This window comes from Pithys albifrons, chromosome 7, assembly GCF_047495875.1.
Source record: "Pithys albifrons albifrons isolate INPA30051 chromosome 7, PitAlb_v1, whole genome shotgun sequence".
NCBI lineage: Eukaryota > Metazoa > Chordata > Aves > Passeriformes > Thamnophilidae > Pithys > Pithys albifrons.
In genome coordinates this window covers 45,441,725-45,459,757 of record NC_092464.1, presented here as the reverse complement: position 1 = coordinate 45,459,757, position 18,033 = coordinate 45,441,725, and the positions used below count along the sequence as shown (strand labels likewise).

The window sequence follows — 18,033 nt, the reverse complement described above, 5'->3', positions numbered from 1 at the left end:
ATTATAACTCGATTTGCTCCTTGCTGTCTTTTAAAAGAGAATGCCAAAGCTGACAGTACTTAGAAAACTTTTCAAGTAATTATTACTTAACTACCCTCCAACTATTCACAATTTGTTTTTCTGTGCCCCTGATTAGCCATATGTCCTCAGGTCTTAAAAACAACATTATGTCACATCAACCAACATTTAACAGATCCACACAGTGAAGCAGACAAGAAATATGATTTCAGTTGATTTCTGAAAATATTTCCAAGAGCAAAACCACTTGTATATATAAAACAGGATTCTTGAGCTAATAATCAGATAATCATGCTTTTTTCAAAGATCCAAGCATTTGTTGTAGAGAAACTGTATATCTTTTACAAACACTCATTTATAAATTTTTACCTTTTGAGCTTATCTTACCTGTGCATAATTCCACTACAAGCCAGAGATGATTGCTTGTTTCATACCATTCATGAAATGTCACTACATTCTTGTGTCTGATTTCATGAGTCAGACGAACCTATGAAAGTTTTTAACATATTTAACTAGGGGAGGAAAAAATCATATATATATATATATATATATATATGTGGACTTAAGGCAGGAGAGAACAAAACAATACAACTTTATGTTAACAACTCATTCTTTTGTATGAATGTTCTCATTCTACATGTATGTTGAGAAAAGATAACTTTCCTCACAGATCCTGCCCAACTCACCTCTCTTTAAAAATACTGAAAAAAAAATTAGGGAGTTCCCCAACACAAAAATATAAATACTTAACCTTCCTGCATCACTAAAACAACAACAAACTGGAAATCAGAAACTGGAGTCAAATTTGCACTCCCACTTTATTTTTTTTCAGTAAGAATATAAATGAGAGACAATACGGCAAGAGGAAGAAAAAAGAAAATTTTCCATCCTTCTTAAACTTATCAGACAAAAACAATCATTCAAGAGTCCTTGGAAATCTATATTTCTATTATACCTACATGGCCTAATCTCTATAGAAGCCTGTTTTGTGCTTGACTGGTATGCGAGGTATCCCCAAGGGATGTAAGACTAAGACACTTCCAAGAACAAAATGTTCTCAAAAAACGATCATGGAAACAATGAGAGGGAATTTAACACTGTGTTGGGTTTGTGTTGGCAAAGTTTGGTTGTCGGGGGTTGGGGGGGCTGCAGGGGAGACTTCTGTGAGAGGCTCTCAGAAGCTTCCCCATGCCTGGCAAAGCCAATCCCAGCTGGCTCCAGGACAGACCCATCACTGACCAAGCCCATCAGCCACGGCCATAGCACCTCTGAAATAACATTTAAAAAGCAGAGGAAGCACTTGCTGCACAACAGCAGCTGAGAGGAGAGTGAGAACGTGCCAGAAACAACTCTACAGACACCAAGGTCAGGGGAGGAGGAGGGGGAGGAGATGCTACAGGAGCAGAGATTCCCCTGCAGTGTGTGATGAAGACCACAGTGAGGCAGCTGTGCACCTGCATTCCATGGGGTTACACAGGGGAGCAGAGATCCACCTGCAGCCCATGGAGGTCCAGGGGGAGCAGAGATCCACCTGCATTCCACGGAGGCCCCACACCAGAGTAGGTGGAAACCCAAGGAAGGCTGTGACCCCATGGGAAGGCTGTGCTGGTTCCTAGCAGGACCTACAGACCCACGGGAAGAGGAGCCCACACTGGAGCAGGTGTGTCAGTAGGAGTTGTAACCCTGCACACATCCACACTGGACCAGCCTGTTCCTGAGGGACTGCACCCTGTGGAGGCGGCCCACGCTGGAGCAGATCGTGAAGAACTACAGCCTGGGGAAAGGACCAACACTGGAGAGAGTTGTGGGGATTGTCTCCTGTGAGAGGGATCCCATGCTGGAGCAGGCAAGGAGCATGAGGAGGAAGGAGCAGCAAAGGCAGCTTGTGATGAACTGACTGTAACTCCCATTCCTCATCTCCCTGTGTTGCTGGCAGGGGAGGAGGGAGAGAAAATCGGGAGTAAAGCTGAGCCCAGAAAGAAGGGAGGGGTGGGGGGAAGGATTTTAAGGTTTGGGTTTATTTCTCATTATCCTCCTCTGGCAATAAATTCAATTATTGTCCCAAATCGAGTCTGTTTTCCCTGTGAGAGTAATTGGTGAGTGGTCTCTCCCTATACTTACCTCAACCCACAAGCCTTTCCTTACATTTTCTCTCCCCTATCCCATTGTGGAAGGGAGTGATAGAGTGGATTTGGTGGAAAACTGTCATCCAGCCACAGTTAACACAGAAACAAAATTTATCTACTGGAAAAATAAAATATTTGAACTGTGTAACTGTGTCAGTTACAGTTTCTTTTCCAGAAAGTATCATATATTTAAAATTTCACCATGGATTTACAGACCAGAATTGAATTATCCTAACTAGTATTCTTTCATCAAAAAAATTCCCTTTGCTAAGTAAGAAATCGATTGTTTACTGGAAGGTACAACTACCACTGGACTTGCACAACTAATAGCAAAGTAAAGCAAACAACTACATGCAAGTAAATATTTTTACAATTTTTCTGACACACCAAACCGTAAGACTGTAAACATGGAGTTATGCTTGTGATCCAGAAAACAATAAAGTCAGATGAAGAAATAAATACATTAAAGTAAGACTCTTTAAAGTATATGAGTTTAAAATGTTAGGAAGTTGATGTAAATGACAAACTCCATCTAAAGAAGCACATGATATTTTTCTTTTATAATACCTGTGCTACAAGGTTTTTGCAGACTGTATCTTTTCATAGGTTTAGCAGGATAAAAGTTTTACTTACCCAGTTTGTTATTTCAGCTCTTTTGCATTTATCAGTGCAGTGAATGGCAACAAAATTAATTGTCCCCTTTCTTCTCCCTTTATAAACCACGGTCTTATTTCCTCTTCCAATCTCCTCATACAGAATGAAGTTCTCCATACTTTAGGATGCTTTACAGGCAACAGATTGGAAGTATGGTATTAGTCTCAGAAACAAATAAACCTTTAAAGAAAGGAGAAGGGGGAAGCATTCAAATTTAGTAGTCATGGAGTTATAGTATTTCCCTCCCAATGCTCAAAAATGGGGATTATGTGCTTCCAGAAAGATCAGAGAAGAGGTAAGTGCTTGCCCTTCCACTTGCCCTCATAAGGAAGCTGAGGACCACGATGGCCAAAGCCCCTTTCTTGCTCTTCTTTCCATGAACACTTCAAACCCAACACGTGCACCTCATCACAAGGCTGAAGCACACACGCATTATGTGGATGGAAAATACCTTCACTGTTGGTATAGGCAGCAAACCACAAAAATGCAAGCAAGGTTTAAGCACAAGTGCAGAGGTATCTGGTTATCTGACAAAAGCAAGACCAGTAACACAGAAAAGCACAGTGGGAGAGAGAAAGGGAAGCTTTCATTGATACTCCTGACTGGCTATACTTGCAAATAAGGTCTCCATCATCTGCTCTGCAAGAGGCTATGGGGAAAAGTGAAGCAACCAGAGGCTACAGGGAAAACAGAAGCATCTGCGCATCTGCTCTTACATCCCTGAACCTCCAGAGTAATGGCTATGCCGTAATTTCAGTACATAAACCAGCAGAGCATCATAAAATCACAGAACGGTTTGGGTTGGAAGGAACCTTAAGGATCACCTCGTCCCAAGCCCCTGCCACTGCAGGGACACCTCCCAGCACACCAGGCTGCCCAGAGCTCCCTCCAGCCTGGGCTTGGGCGCCCCCAGGGACGGGGCACCCACTGCTCCCCTAACACAGGACAGACCCCCCAGCAGCTCGAGCTCCTTCCCCGGCTTTGACACAACGCACAGAGAGGTCACACAAAGTGGCACAAGGAGTCCGTCAGCTGGGAGACACCAGCCCCGTCCGGTCCCACCCCGCCCTGGGAAAGCGGGAAGGAGGACAGAGGGAGAGGGGAGCGGCAGCCGCACCTGTGCAGCGCGCACGGACCCGGCGGCACCTTCGCCGCGCCGCCATCAACGGAGCCGGCCGCGCCCCGCCCCCGGCCGTGCCCCCGTGGCAGAGACCCAGCGGGAGCCACAAAGGAAGCCCCGCGGGCGAGACCCTGGCACGGCAGGCGGAGCGATCCCCGGAACAGCGGGATTTGCTTCCCGTTATCCCAGCAGGAGCGCACCCGCGGCTCCCGGCGCGGTCCTTCCCGCTGCCCCCCGCGAGCCGCTCGGGTGGGCGCGACCCCCGCCCGTATCCAGGAGACGGGGCTGGACGCCGGAAGCAGAGCCGAGCCGCCATTGGGCCAGGCGGTGATGACGTCAGGGCGGGACCACCGGGCCGCGGCCGGGGGGGGAGTGGCGGGGCCGGCCGGGGCTGGTCTGGTGACCCTTCGCAGTCAGAGCAGCGGCCCCAGCACTGCTGAGTGAGGGGCACAAGGGTCAACACTGAGCCCTGAAACTGCATCTTCTGTTTGTAGCGGTCAAGGGGGCTCTCACTTTTGTTTTTCATCCCAGAGTGATCCGGTTTTCTTTGTTTGTTTGTTGGTCCGGTTTTGTTTTTGTAAGGCCCTTGCAAAAGACAAGGGTGGTTTTCTCATGTCTATTTCACATCAGGAGCTGTAGTGCCGGCACAAGGGGAAGCGGCTTCAGACTGAAGAAAGAGAAGGTTTAGATTAGATACTAGGAAGAATTCTTTGCTCTGAGGGTGCTGAGACACTGGCTCAGGTTTCCCAGGGAAACTGTAGATGCTCCATGCCTGGAAGTGTTCCAGGCCAGGCTGGATGGGACTCTGAGCAACCTGGTCTGGTGAAAGGTCTCCCTGCCCATGGCAGGGGGTTGGAATGAGATGACCTTTAAGGTCCCTTCCAACCCAAACCATTCTGTGATTCTAACAGAGCATTTAACATTTGGTCTGGCCGAGAATAGGCAGTAGAGAATTCTGTTTAACCCACTGTCCCACCTTTATTTTGCCCTCCTAACAGGTTTGAACCAGCGTGTCCACTTCAACCAAGTCTGATATGAAATAGTGTGTATGAAGAAGAAACAAAAATAAGTTATCTGTTGGGTGTTGTGACCTCAGCACCTCAAAAACGCAGTTTCACAGTTTCTGTTGTCTCTGAATTCAGTGGGAAATTGCCTGCCATTGTCTTTAGCAATTGTTCACAGAAGTTGACAGCCTGCTCTTGGTATTATTTATTCTTTTAACTTACTTAGCAGGAATCTGGTTAAGGAATGGGAATAAATGCATTTGTTTTACATTTAAACAAATTACATTGTGAAGTGACACAGTTCCTGTATTTCTTTTTTCTGCTTCTGTTTCCTTTGTAAAACAAATCAGTTCAAGTAATTTTGAAGTCACTCCTTCAATTTAATTCCATTCAAAATTAAGATTTTTGTCACAGTATTGGAAGTAATTTTTTTCCTGTACATCTTAGATTTTGTAACTTTTGGATAATAAATATTTTAAATATCTACTAATAATGGTTTTTGACTGACATGTTTTGAAGAAGATTATGTAATTTGATATAAGAAGCTCTATACTTAACAGGAAGGAGTCACTTTCTTTTAGGCTGTATGATAACAGATGGTCGAGTTTTTTACTCTCACTGTTGGTTGATTGCAGTATGAATTTAAACCCCTGTAATACTGAAAAAGGGGGAAAAACATGGAACTGCTGGAGCAAGTTGATAAGGGGACTGGAGCCCCTCCCCATGATGACAGGCTGAGAATGTTGTGGCTCTTTCCCATTTTGCAGCATAAGTTTTCAGTAATTGCAGAGTTGACCTGTAATTATCAATGAAGCTTTGAAGCTGCACAAGCAAAATAATTTTTCCATTTATTTCCATGAGTAGCTGACGAGATATAAATAAACCAAATGCGTAAATAGACATCACTGAGTTTCTCTCAACAAGCACTAGAAAAGTATGCTTTGAAGAGGGATTTATTTAGATTTTAGAAAAATGTGTGTTTTATCTTTGGCTGTGATAAGGGTGACTAATACAAAGCAGAAGAAATAGAACATTAGTTCAGTCACACACAAGTCCTGGCAGCAGTTCAATGCCACATCTTAGAAAAGTGAATTTCATTGTCCCTGTCCAAGAAGACAAAACTAAGCCACAATAACTATCAAGTTAGTGTCTTTGATTCCATATTTCTACTGTAAGCTTTCTGTTAATTTAGGGATTGTTTTAATGCAAATGGGGTAAATATCCCATTTGGGGGGAGTAAGATTGTATGAATTTTAATATTAATAAAGTCTTTTGAAATGTTCATGTAGTAGTGGCAATAGCAATACAAAGTACAGAGAGACACACACTTAAAACACAAATGTTTAGTAACAATCAAATGAGAGATTTATAGCTTTTGAAATTAAATGTCTCCATGATAAAAAATTCTCAATATAGGTAAAGGCAGACACAGGGAGATGTGTTAACTGATATCCCTTTTTCTTCCAATCTGTTTTAGTTAGAAACTATGGCACTTCTTTATTGTTAATACACATTTCATGACATGTCTCTATGTTTCTTACCATCTGGATGCACAATTTCTCTATACTCCAGATGGGGAATTTCCCCTTTGATTTGGTATAAGAATTGGGAATTCTCTCTTCAAACATGTCAGTTGCTTCAGGTACGAGAGTTATCTTGCAGAAATAATCTGAATACAGATACAGATCAGGGCTGTAATTATAAGGCTCTTATATTTGGTTTTTTTCTTCCTGTTTCAGAGTGTTACTCCTTTACTTTGTTACTGAGCATGACTTCAAGCATTGTACTCAACTGCAGTGAACTTTTCTGTGGGAATATTTTCAACATTCAAGAACGGAATGCAAAGTATTCTCTCTGCTGTTTGTACCATTTCAATACTCACAGCAATCCGCACAGCAAACTGGGCCTTGCTGTTTGTCTGGCTATTATGTGGGACAGTCAGATGTAAGCAAATTCTTGCTCTCAAGTAAATGTATGATCTAATTTAAGGTAAACTGAGATCTCGTGATTGCAAGCGCATAGTTCAGGCATGCTTAAACACTTCACTGCTCTACCCTCAATGGGTACTGCGTAAGCCTCTGACATTTTGCCTGGTTCCCAATAGTCTGACTGGTAGCCTGTAATTTTAAGGTGTGTTTCCATGTTTTGCAAGATCTGGTTTTCAGTCTGCTCTAATGACTGTTGAAAATGCTGTACAGTTCGATTTTATTTTGCCACATGGACTAGTTTTCTCTCAGATATCATGATTACTCATGCTCTGTCCCATCTTGTTAGTACATGATGTTTGCTTCTATTCCAGACTGACCCCATTCTCAAGAGAATTTCTATTCTCAGCCTCTTGGGTATGATGATTCAGTTGCTCAAATATAATATTTTTATGTTCCGTTTGCTTTGACAGTTGTGTCATTCCTGGGAAATACATAGGATCACTTTTCTGATCTTTGACCTTGTGGACCTTTTGGCAGAACAGTGGACATAAGAACATCTTTATCTTGTCCTTTTTATTCTCATATTCTTTTACAACATCCTCTTGAACTAGCACATACTTTTATTGTTTGAGTGAAAGTTTGTTTTTCCTTATTTTTGCACTTCTCTGGTAACATTAAGGTTCCCATAATATAGTTTAGCCACCTTGGTTTTCTGGTAAAAGACTGCTGTATTCACTAGCCAGGTGGGGGTTGGTCTCTTCTCCCAGGCACTCAGCAGTAGGACAATGGGGCACGGGCTCAAGCTCTGCCAGGGGAAATTTAAGTTGGAGATCAGAAAAAAATTCTTTCCAGAGAGAGCAATCAGGCATTGGAATGGGCTGCCCAGAGAGGGGGTGGATTCCCCATCCCTGGAGATTTTTAAACACAGATTGGCTGTGGCACTGAGTGCCATTATCTGGTAAAGGGACTGGAGTTGGACCAAGGATTGGACTTGATGATCTTGGAGGTCTTTTCCAACCCAATCGATTCTACGATTCTATGATTCTCAAATCCATTACATAAATTCAAATGTTACTGTTCAGTATCACATGTTGCTGATATTTGGGAATAACAATGACTTTTCAAGTTCTTTGGTAGTTTCTGGGATTTTTGTTTGAAAATTTGTTTTCATCTTTACACTGTGGAAACGTTATTTACAAAACAGTCTTTGCCAGTGTGTTTGTTTCACTGGTGAGGCAAAATACTACTAATGTTGTCTTTTACAAGAACAGGGCTCCAAGTCTCACCTCACTGGATTGGCTTGTAAGGTCAGGCATGTATGCCATACTTGTGTTGCCTCTTCCTCTATTATGGTCTCAATGCTTTGCATACATCTAAGGTTGGAAAGAGTTGTGGCAAGATATTCTGCAAATTTTAATACTCTCTTGAGTTAGTATCTTTAAAGGTTGGCATATTACAAGCTACTTTTACCTTCCCAAAATCAGTGGGTTTCCCTGGCAAGTCAGCAACGGCTCTGTATATGATAATACAATCAAAACCAACTTCCTATTGGTATGTTTGTTTGTATTATCTGCTGATGAGATGGGGTTAATTGTAAAGGATTGCCATACTTTCTGCCAGACATCCCTCATATCACGTTCCTGAGTGTCACCAGCTGATTCTGGTTTGTGAGCCTGGCTGGCAGAGCTGACACTCTTCAGCTGCAAGGTTCACTACTAACAGCATTCTCAACACCTAAGCATAACTGCTGGCTTCCAAAATATAATGAGTATTTTTATCTATGCAGGAAGGCTGAATAAGCCTTATCAATATCTTACTTTTTTCAGGGACTGTTGTTCTTTTTATATATTTTTAATATTATTTATTTTTATACATATTTCAGTATTCAAACTATTGCTCATTCTAATGCAATAGATAGTGTGGAAAGCAGGTGCTGTACTGGTTGAATTACTTTCATCTGTTCTAGATATAACATGTCAGGAGAACATGCCATTTTCTTCAAATACATCCATCAGCTTGGACTCAAGAGTCATGCCTTTTTTGTCACATATGCAGACTCACTGTTTTAGCATCAAGCAGTGGCTTTTATGTTGCATATTCTGAAGATTCAGCCTGTATACTCAAGATATCTTTTGCATCCTCATTAGAAGTCACAATGCCTTGAAGGTATTATCATCATTCCACAGTGTAATTTTCATTTGGCTTTGCTTGATTACATGGGTTTTTTCCTTTTCTTGCTAAATGCATGCCTGGCACATTTATTATCCTATCTTGCATTTAATTTCCTCTTTGTTTGTGTACTGGAGTTCACTTCTAATGCTAATCTGAGCTTTACAAACTATTTATTCCAACTTGCATTTCATTAATGTCAAATATGTGCAAAGCCCCATCCTCTGAGTCACTGTTTGCTTTCTTTATGTTTTTCTTTTCATACTGTAACCTCTGGAATAATGCTTCTTTTGCCATAATTATTTATGATCCACTATGCAGGAAATTTTTAATGAGTTTTCTCCTTAAGATCATTTTATCTTCATTTTATTTGTCTCCTCAGCTTGTGCTTATGCTTTATGTGCTTTAGCTTGTCCATAAACTTTATTTTTATGTAGCCTCTCATTCTCCTCGAGTCCTTTCTCAAATCACATGTGTCTCCTCTCCTTGGGTCACAGTCACAATAACACTTCAAACAAATTCCAGAACATGGTACTGCTCCTGAAAGATGCAGCCCCTTTCCAGGTAAGAAATTTCCAGCAGAAATGCCGCTGAAGAAGGGGAAGGCATTGGTGCTGCCTGATGCTTACTGAAGAAAGCACAGAGCTGTGAACAAGAAAAGCTTTTCTGCTGACTCGATTCTTTCAGCAAAGGCAGCATTGCATAACTTCTTGTAAAACAAAACAAACAAGTCTCCAAAAAAACCAACCCCCCCAAACATAAACCCAGAAAAAAAAATCAATAAATCTACTCACATTTTTAATTTTCAAATGCTCAGTCAGACAACTTGTGTGTTTTGATATTCAAGTAAAAGCAATAACACCTTTACAAAAAACCACCATTTAAATGAGTAAAGATGTTGTACAGACAGTGTTTTGCAGAGATTTCATAGATTCTTTTAAAGGATTTATAGTATTATTTAGTCCATGCTGATATAAAAGTGTGAGAAATGAGGCCAGTAAGACCAGGTACCAGAAGGGAGAACAAAAAGAGGAAGCATCACAATTCCTTTTTTCTTAGATCTGTGACACAACTATTCAGAAACACAGTCATGGGATATGTTTTAGTGATATTTTTTTTCCCTTCAGAACATTTGTTAAGGTGCATTAGAATTAGTTTGTTCTCTGAGATTAAAATCATCTACCCCACAATCATCAGTGCAATTGGGATCTTTAGCTGGCAAACTAAACAGAGATTTCTGAAAGTGGTTTCAAATGCTTTCCAAGCAATAATGTATTCTTTGATTGCTTTACAGGGACTATAAAGGAGGTTCCAGGGACAGCCAGCAAGGAATATGCAAGAACAATAACAGCACACTCACTGAGAAGTACATTTGAAAAGTCCTGTATTTTAACAGGGAGGAAATGTAGTCTTTTCTAGAGATGTAATCAAGGAAGCAAATTTGACAATGAATATGATATCATGTGATAATCAAGAAGAGAGAGGAAATGAAGAAGATAATGGAAAGAGAGAGCGATCTAGGAAACTTTTTGAAAGTATCTGGTCACTGCCTCAATTCCTGGCTTTGGAATAACTATGTGGATGAGTTGAGCTGGTGGCAAGAAATGTCCATGTATACTTCTGTGCACTGGAGCACCACATGACAAAAAACATCCTCAGGAGGATTTGGTGCAGAAACAACAAACAGTAGCTACCACATCGTATGACCAGTGCACAGACACTTGGCATTCAAGGGGCTGGCAATCCCATAGCCTCAAGTTCAGACTTGTTGATGCAGACTTGTTTCTCTCTATTGTTTGTGTGGATATTCACCTTCAACTTCTTGGTTTTCCTCTGCCTGTGGGTAATGTCTTCCTTCTCTTTTTTTCAGCAGTTGATTTTCTTCCTGGGCTGGATTACAAGGTGTCTCTGTTCTGTGTCTTCCTCTGTTTCTGTAACTTTCTGGAACTGAAAGCTCACTCTCTCTTCTTCCTTCCCCTCCCTCCCCCTCCCCCTAATCCCTTCCAGCCTATCTTTGCTTTTTTTACCCTGCTTCTCACAGTATGTAAAGCACAGAGCAAACTCTTCTCCTTCATTGTACAGACCATTACTCCTCGCTGCTGTCTTGGGCTTATGTTACACATTATAACAAATTCCCAGCTGCTGCTTCGAGGCTCTATCTATCGTTTGCAACCTCAGAGACTTGTTTCCTCTCTTGTGCAACCCTTGTCACTCAGATCTGACTCCACAGTTAGCTGTTTCAGGAATTAATCAGAAAACTACCCTTTTTTAAAGCCTCCTGATTTAGCTTGCTCAGTGGCCAACACCAGGGTCACACACAAAGACCAGGCACAAAGGGAGCAATGGGAGGACTCAGCTGAGGGTGAGAAGTGGAAGGCACCAACCTTTTTAAGGATACAGAGGTGTTAGACTACTTAGCAGTAACATGAAATTTCTGTTTTAGGGAGGATTTAGATGAGACTACTGTGATGATTTAAGAGTGCAGTGTTACCAAAGTGATGGTCCTGTTCTTCCCAGTCTAGTGGTTTCAGCTCGTCCTTTGTGCTCCCTCCTGATACTTCTGTGACCTTAGGGTGAGTCAGTTCAGTTCATTAATTGTGCAGAAAACCGACAAGGAAAAAATACAGTTAGTTCTATGTGAGGCTGGTGAACTGAGTCACTCACTGAGGAACCCTAAGCAGCAGAGCCAGCCCTTGGAAAAATCAGGAGTGCCTGGCTCCTCCATGGGAGAAGCGGGGAGAGCAGCTCACTCCTTTTGGCAGCAGCTTGAAGTTTTTAGATTGACTCACATGCCCCATCTAACTTAGTCATTAGGAGGGGATTTGCTCTGAGGACACGCCTGTTCATCCGGCGGCTGCCTGAGAATCCTCTGTTGTCCTTGCAACATTTCTCCTCTCTTTTCTGTCACCTAAAAGCAGGCATCTCCATCTGGCATTCTCTTTGTTTGCGTCTGTGAAGGGTTGGTTCATTTCTTTTAATGGGTTATTCAGGGTCAAACCCTGAATCCATTTTACACTCGTTGGAGGATATTCCTTGCTTCTGGAATCCTCTCACCACCAGCACCACTGCAACTTTTTTTTGTCTTACCAGCTATAACCTTGAACACAACTCTGTTCTTCCCTTGCCGGTAGACAAAAACAATCAAATCCTCCTCCAGCAAATAGTTCTGTGAGCTGAGGATAGAAGTTGTGATTTCTTCTGTGTATTTTTGTTTTGTTTGGGTTTTTTTTGTTTGGTTTGGCTTTCTTTTTGTGTGGCTTTGTTTGTTTGTTGTTTTGGGGTTTTAAAATAATTACTGGATTTCTCACAGAATCGTTAGGGTTGGAAGGGACTTCTGAAGATCATCCAGTCTAACCCTCTGCCAAGGCAGGGTCACCTGGAGCAGGTGACAGGAACCCAGGTGGGTTTGGAATGTCTCCAGGGAGGGAGACTCCACGACCTCCCCGGGCAGCTGTTCCAGTGCTCTGCCGCCCTCAACGCAACGTTTTTCCTCAAGCTGAGGTGAAGCTTCTGGTGTTTTAGTTTATAGCCATTTCTCCCCGTCCTGTCGCTGGGCACCACCGAAGAGGGTGGGAAAGAAATTGGACTGAAGCTTTCCTCTGCAGGCGGGACACTAATAATAAACACCTTCCTTTGGGGATTTTCTGGTGTTTGATACATCCTACATTCATACCTGCCCTCTCCCCTTCCCAGACCGCACCAGGGCGCTTCGCGTTGCGCGGGAGCGGGGGCAGCAGCGCCGGCCCGGCCCGCACAGCGCCCGACCCCTCCCGCTGCGGGATCCTCATCGCGCACAGCGCCCGACCCCTCCCGCTGCGGGATTCCCTTCCCCGCGCCTCCCCCGACCGCTCCCGCTGCGGGATCCCCTCCCCGCACAGCGCCCGACCCCTCCTGCTGCGGGCTCCCCATCCCGCACCGCCCCAGCCCGTCCCGCGGCAGGGCCGGTTGCCCGGCGACGCCCGGGCCGGCCCCTCCTCCGCGGCGGGGCCGGGCCATGAGGTAATGGCCTCCGGGGGGCGGGAAAGCGAGCGCTGCGCTTGCCGAGCGAGCGGCCGCCGAGGTGGCTGCCGGCGGCGTTGCCTCCATCCGTCCCTCCCGCCCCTTCCTGCCGCCGCCGGGGTGCCCGCGCCGCCCCGCGCCCGGCGGCGAGAGCGGCCGCAGCCGCCCCACGTGCGCTGCAGCCCGGCGGGAGGGCTGTGGGGCGGGAGCTGGAGCGGCGGCGGCGCGGCCGGAGGGACGCGGCCGGAGGGCACATGAGGCGCCGGCAGGAGGAGGGAGAAGCAGCAGCCGCAGCCCCAGCAGCAGCCGCAGCCGGCCGGCCACTGCCGCCCCCGCGCTCTGCCCGCCCTGCACGCCGCGGCCTCGCAGCGGCGCGGGCCGGGGGCGAGCCGTGAGCGGGGAAGCAGCCCGGAGGTGGCCGCCGCCGGCAGCGCCGCTCCCCCGGCCCGCGGGGGCGCAGCCGCCCAAGCCCCGCCGCCCGCGGGGCCCGGAGCGGGGTGAGTGCGGGAACGGGGCGCGGGGCGGGCGGGGATGCTCGGGGGCCCAGGTGAGCCCGCGGCGCGGGGGGACGCCTGGCTGCGCTCGGCGGGCAGCGGAGCGGGGGGTGAGCGGAGCAAGGTTCGGCGGGGGGGTGAGCAAGGTGCAGCCGCTCCTCCTCCTCGGGCCCCTCGACCTTCACAGCCCGCTGGCTCGGGGGCGGGCGCTGCGCCGGGCTCTGCTGCCTGCGCGCTTTGCTTTTGTCCCTTCCGCCCCCTTGAAGGAAAGAGGCAGATGGGTATAATTGAGTACCGAAGGTCAGGGATCGCTCCGGAATTGTGGCTCTGAATTATTTACAGGTAAACCTCTGCTGCTGTCAGATAGAAGGACCCCCGCGTGTGGAGGGAGCTTTCCCAGCCATCGCGGAGGGACCTGCAAATCCTGACTCGGATTCTTCAGCGTTGGGGATTATGGATAGCTTTTGGCAGCGTTCCAATGTTGAAATGACTAAAATATTCCATTATGACATTCTTAGCAAGTTTGAGATCTTAGTGCCTGCTTTGGTTTGCAGCTGATGATCTTGAACCTTCATCTTTAGATGAGTTTATTTGCAGGTAAAATTAGGGACCATCAGGAAACGTCCAAAAAATGGAACATCTCTTTAAGGGTGGGAGCCCAGGCTTCATGTTGTCCCTCTCTCCGACTTTGGGAAAAGTCTCCGTGTGGACACTTTTTTTTCTGCTTTGCAATCTGTAACCTTATTTGAACCTTTTAGTCTGCTGAGATTAAATCGTGGGTGTAATGGTTTTTGCAATCAGGAAATCAACAGCAAAAAAACAAAAAGAAACCCCAAGCGAAAACAAAACCAAAGATTTAGGATGACCAGTTTGCCATATGTGTGTGTTTTACTGCCGAGTTACACAGTTGCACGTACTCTTAAGTATTACCCTGATTTCTGCCCGTGCTGGAACTGATCCGTGTTTAAACATTAGGGCTCTTTCGGAGTTTACCATAAGAGGCCTGGAGGAGGGAGTGTTGTCTCCAAGCCCAGGGACCATATTCACAAAGCTGTGCCTTGTTTGAGCACTGTAACCTGTTTTAACTGAGCCAGAGCAACCTGTGATGACAATAACAAAATTATATTAAGCCATGATTATAGGTTACTTCTCTGCTTTTCAATGAGCATCATTATAAGGGAGGAAAACAAGACTGGTAAAAATGCTAATGGAAGGCAAGAGTTTTCAGCTTTTAGCGTGAGCTAGTGAGTGGAGACCAAATGGCTCTATGAATAGATAGAATGGATAGAACTTAAATTTCTCTTGAAGTAAATGTTTCTGTCAGTTTCATGAATGAAATAAACTTGAATTTCTCTTGAAGTAAAACAAAAGTTCCTGTCAGTTTCATGAATGAACTCGCACTTGCCAGTAGATTTAACTGCATGGTGGATGACAGTAGTGGACAGAAGTAGGATCTCTCTGGATCCAGTGCCAAAAAATCCCTAACCAGACAAAAGCCTTCACTTTGTCTTTTGTTCAGTTATGAACAAAAAGTTCATAACAGAACTTGGTGCCTGTTCTAGAGCACACTCAGTGGAACACACAGGGCTGAAGAAGCATTAATGGAATTAGGCACATACATTTATATATGTGCTGTTCCATGTTTGATATATGTATGCATAAAATCTCTGTGAAATATTGAGTTGTTGCTGCAGCCTCTGAGCATTTGACTGGTTTAATCCAGAGTCCTGACTAATGAAGCAGTACCAACATGTGATCTCCAAGTTTTGCCCTGTATATTTATGGATGTTATCTTGGCACTCTGTCAGTTTGTGGAACACAGGTGATAGCTGGTGGGAGTAAGGGAACTTGCACGTACGAGAGAACGAGATCAGATTGGAAAGATTTGCCTGGAACTGTTGGGAACTCCTGTTGTTCCTCTCTGCTGCAGCTCACGCCTGAGCTCCTTGATGCCTCACACATTCTGTCTCCTGTAACAGATTACCAGCTGCTTTTGGAGAAGTAATTTGATCCTAATCTTTCTGTGTGCTGTGAGGATTTTATTTATACTCTAGCCAATCTACTTTGGGGTAGAATAATGAGATTAGTATTGCAGAAATTAGTGCGGGTTAAATATTTTTGCTTTAAACGTGTGCTAGATTAATACTATTGTTTCTTGCTATTCTCATTATAATGCTGAAAATGAAAAATGCTAATAACGTTCCCCCTGTACCTGCAAGGTAGTTTTTTTTTTTCAAGTAGCTCAGTAGAAAGAATTCTCAGAATGAGTGCTATTGAGGCAGCATCTGCTAAAAGCTGCTTTCTAAAACCTGTACATGTTTTTCTTTGTAACAGTTTTCTATGTTGCTTAAAATTTTCCTTGGGAGAGGGGAGATAACTGTGGGGAGAGGGGAGATAATTATGAGGGGAGGGCAGTGTATGAGTTACATTGGTTTGAAATCCATTTCTTTCCAAAGTCCTTAAAATTTTCCTGATTTCCAGAATGGGGGTGGTTTGGTACTCCTGCTATAATCAGAAGTAGCATTTGTGAGACAACATTTGTTTTGCATTGTCTGGGTGTAGTACTTTGTGGGTGATGTTCAAGTCAAGGTTGGGGGAGTGTTTCTTGTTAGTTTGCAGAAAATTGTGCGTTGTTTGCTTAAAATTTTGAAATGATACCTTTCCCTGTGCCTCACTAAAAATGAGTGCCTCCTCTACCTCTGCTAAGTCTCCAGTATTAGGCCAGGCATTTAATCAGTGTATTTTTGAATAACCCATTTTAATTCTTACAAAACTGCTATTTGATTTTACACATTTCTTACTTCACAATACTCCATATTAGTGCAAGAACAGACAGACCAGTATAACTGGTCTGTAGCTATCAGAAGTCCTGATAACTACAGTGTGGAATTAGCAGCTGTGTTTTAGGCTGTTGGTCAGAGAAATGTTGTTGTTAGGTAGGTTGTTTTGGCTAGATTTGTTTTCTTTTTGAACTATTCCTTTTCTTCAGGTGTACCTGGCAGTTCTGTCTCTGTAGGAAGCTTAATGTTGCCACCAAGACCAAGATTAAATAGTAAATACCCGTGAATTGCATGTAAAATGATTAAAGGTATACTGGCATCTTCCCATGTGGTGGTCATATTGTTCCTTGTTTCTGCTGGAAATTGTCACTTGTGTGCTGCATAAGGCCTATGGAAAGGAACAAATTCCAGTAGTGACTGCACACTGAGTGGCTTTCAGAGTTACCATAAAAACGCAGCGAGTAGGAGAAGTGCTTTCTACCCACTAAATGACAGCGATTGCATGTCAGCTGTAGGCAGCTCAGTTAATGTATGAAGCTTTGTAATGCTGAAACTGTAAAACTGGCCCAGTGCCCCTACTGGGAAGGTCTGTTTCTCTGGTCACATTTGTATCATTATTACTCCATGAGCAATGCCATTGCCACCTTGGAATGCTGCACCTGTATGGAGGGCTCAATTTTGTGGATTCAGTTGTGGGATCAGTGCTACTTGGAGAGATAAAAATCTTGAGAATGAACTTCCTGTTAACACAGGCTTTCCAAGATACCAGTTGGTCTCTGATTCAAAGCCTTCCTGCTTACTCTGTGGTCTGACTGATATAGCTACAAGTTTACAAGCACTCTTATTTTACTTTGTAGCAAGTCATGTGGTGTCTCCTAAATAAATTTCAGGAGTTCACTGCTGCTGTTCTTTGTCTAAATCTGCCCTTTGTTTGAACTTTGATTGTTCAATATTTCTCTTTTTATTGGAGTCTATTGATTACAGTGCAAAAAGTCATGCTATACAGTCATCCTGCTTATGGTTGACCAGCTAAGAGGCTTATTGATAGCACAAACAGATTAGCTCAGAGATAATTCTTAGATTCAGTTATGTTGGCAGATTTGCTTTAGTTAAATCGGCAAGTGGCCATACTGGAGTTGATTCTTTACCATGTCTTAGAGCTCCTTTGGGTGGGATTGTTTAACCTTGCAGTCCAGTAAATGCTGAAAACACAAATGACACTGCTGCTCTCCAACTGTCATATTGCCTTGTTTGCATTTTTTAAAGTACTCCAGTACATTAATATGTTAGACCCCTGTTGTTTTTAACTTGCATTTGTAGCAGAAGTTCAGAACATTGCAGCAGTCAGAGTGCTAGAAAGAAGGAAGGAAATGTGAGAAGAGTTTGGTTTAAAAGCTCTTGCAAAGTTTCATTATTGGCTTGTTCTGACATTAGACCATCCTGCTGCCTAACTGAGAAAATTTTCCCATATCTATGGATTCCCTCTTAAATCCCCTTCTGTATTATGGTGCTGGGAACAATGGTACCCAAGGTGTGGCCTCACCAGTGCCAAGTAGAGGAAAGGGATCACCCCTCTCATCCAGTTTCCCAGTTAAAGGAAAAAAATATATGAACTCCCTGCTCCAGTATGTAATAATTCCGGTGTTTCAAACAAAACATGGAAAAACTGCTTGTCATTAGTTTTCAGTGAAGTTTAAAATAATGCTGTGTTGTCCCATCTTTTAATAGAAACCAAAGGTTA

General features: G+C 44.0%; 2 protein-coding genes across 7 annotated transcripts in view; one reads left to right on the top strand and one right to left on the bottom strand.

Moving 5' to 3' along the window:
• Nucleotides 1–4,140, bottom strand: part of ULK4 (unc-51 like kinase 4) — a 205,180-nt gene extending 201,040 nt beyond the window's left edge. For 3 of the 4 annotated variants that reach the window (XM_071561347.1, XM_071561350.1, XM_071561349.1), the window contains exons 1-3: nt 3,916–4,140; nt 2,778–2,978; nt 406–505 (exon numbers count right to left, since the gene is read on the bottom strand). In XM_071561347.1, the coding sequence (XP_071417448.1) occupies nt 406–505; nt 2,778–2,915 (238 nt within the window). In that variant the 5' untranslated portion in view covers nt 2,916–2,978; nt 3,916–4,140. The remainder of the gene's footprint in view (nt 1–405; nt 506–2,777; nt 2,979–3,915) is intronic. The other variant, XM_071561348.1, reaches the window with a different exon arrangement.
• Nucleotides 4,141–13,291: 9,151 nt separating this feature from the next.
• Nucleotides 13,292–18,033, top strand: part of TRAK1 (trafficking kinesin protein 1) — a 127,604-nt gene continuing 122,862 nt past the window's right edge. For all 3 annotated transcript variants that reach the window (XM_071561338.1, XM_071561335.1, XM_071561346.1), the window contains exon 1: nt 13,292–13,515. The gene's annotated coding sequence lies outside the window, so the exon portion shown is untranslated. The remainder of the gene's footprint in view (nt 13,516–18,033) is intronic.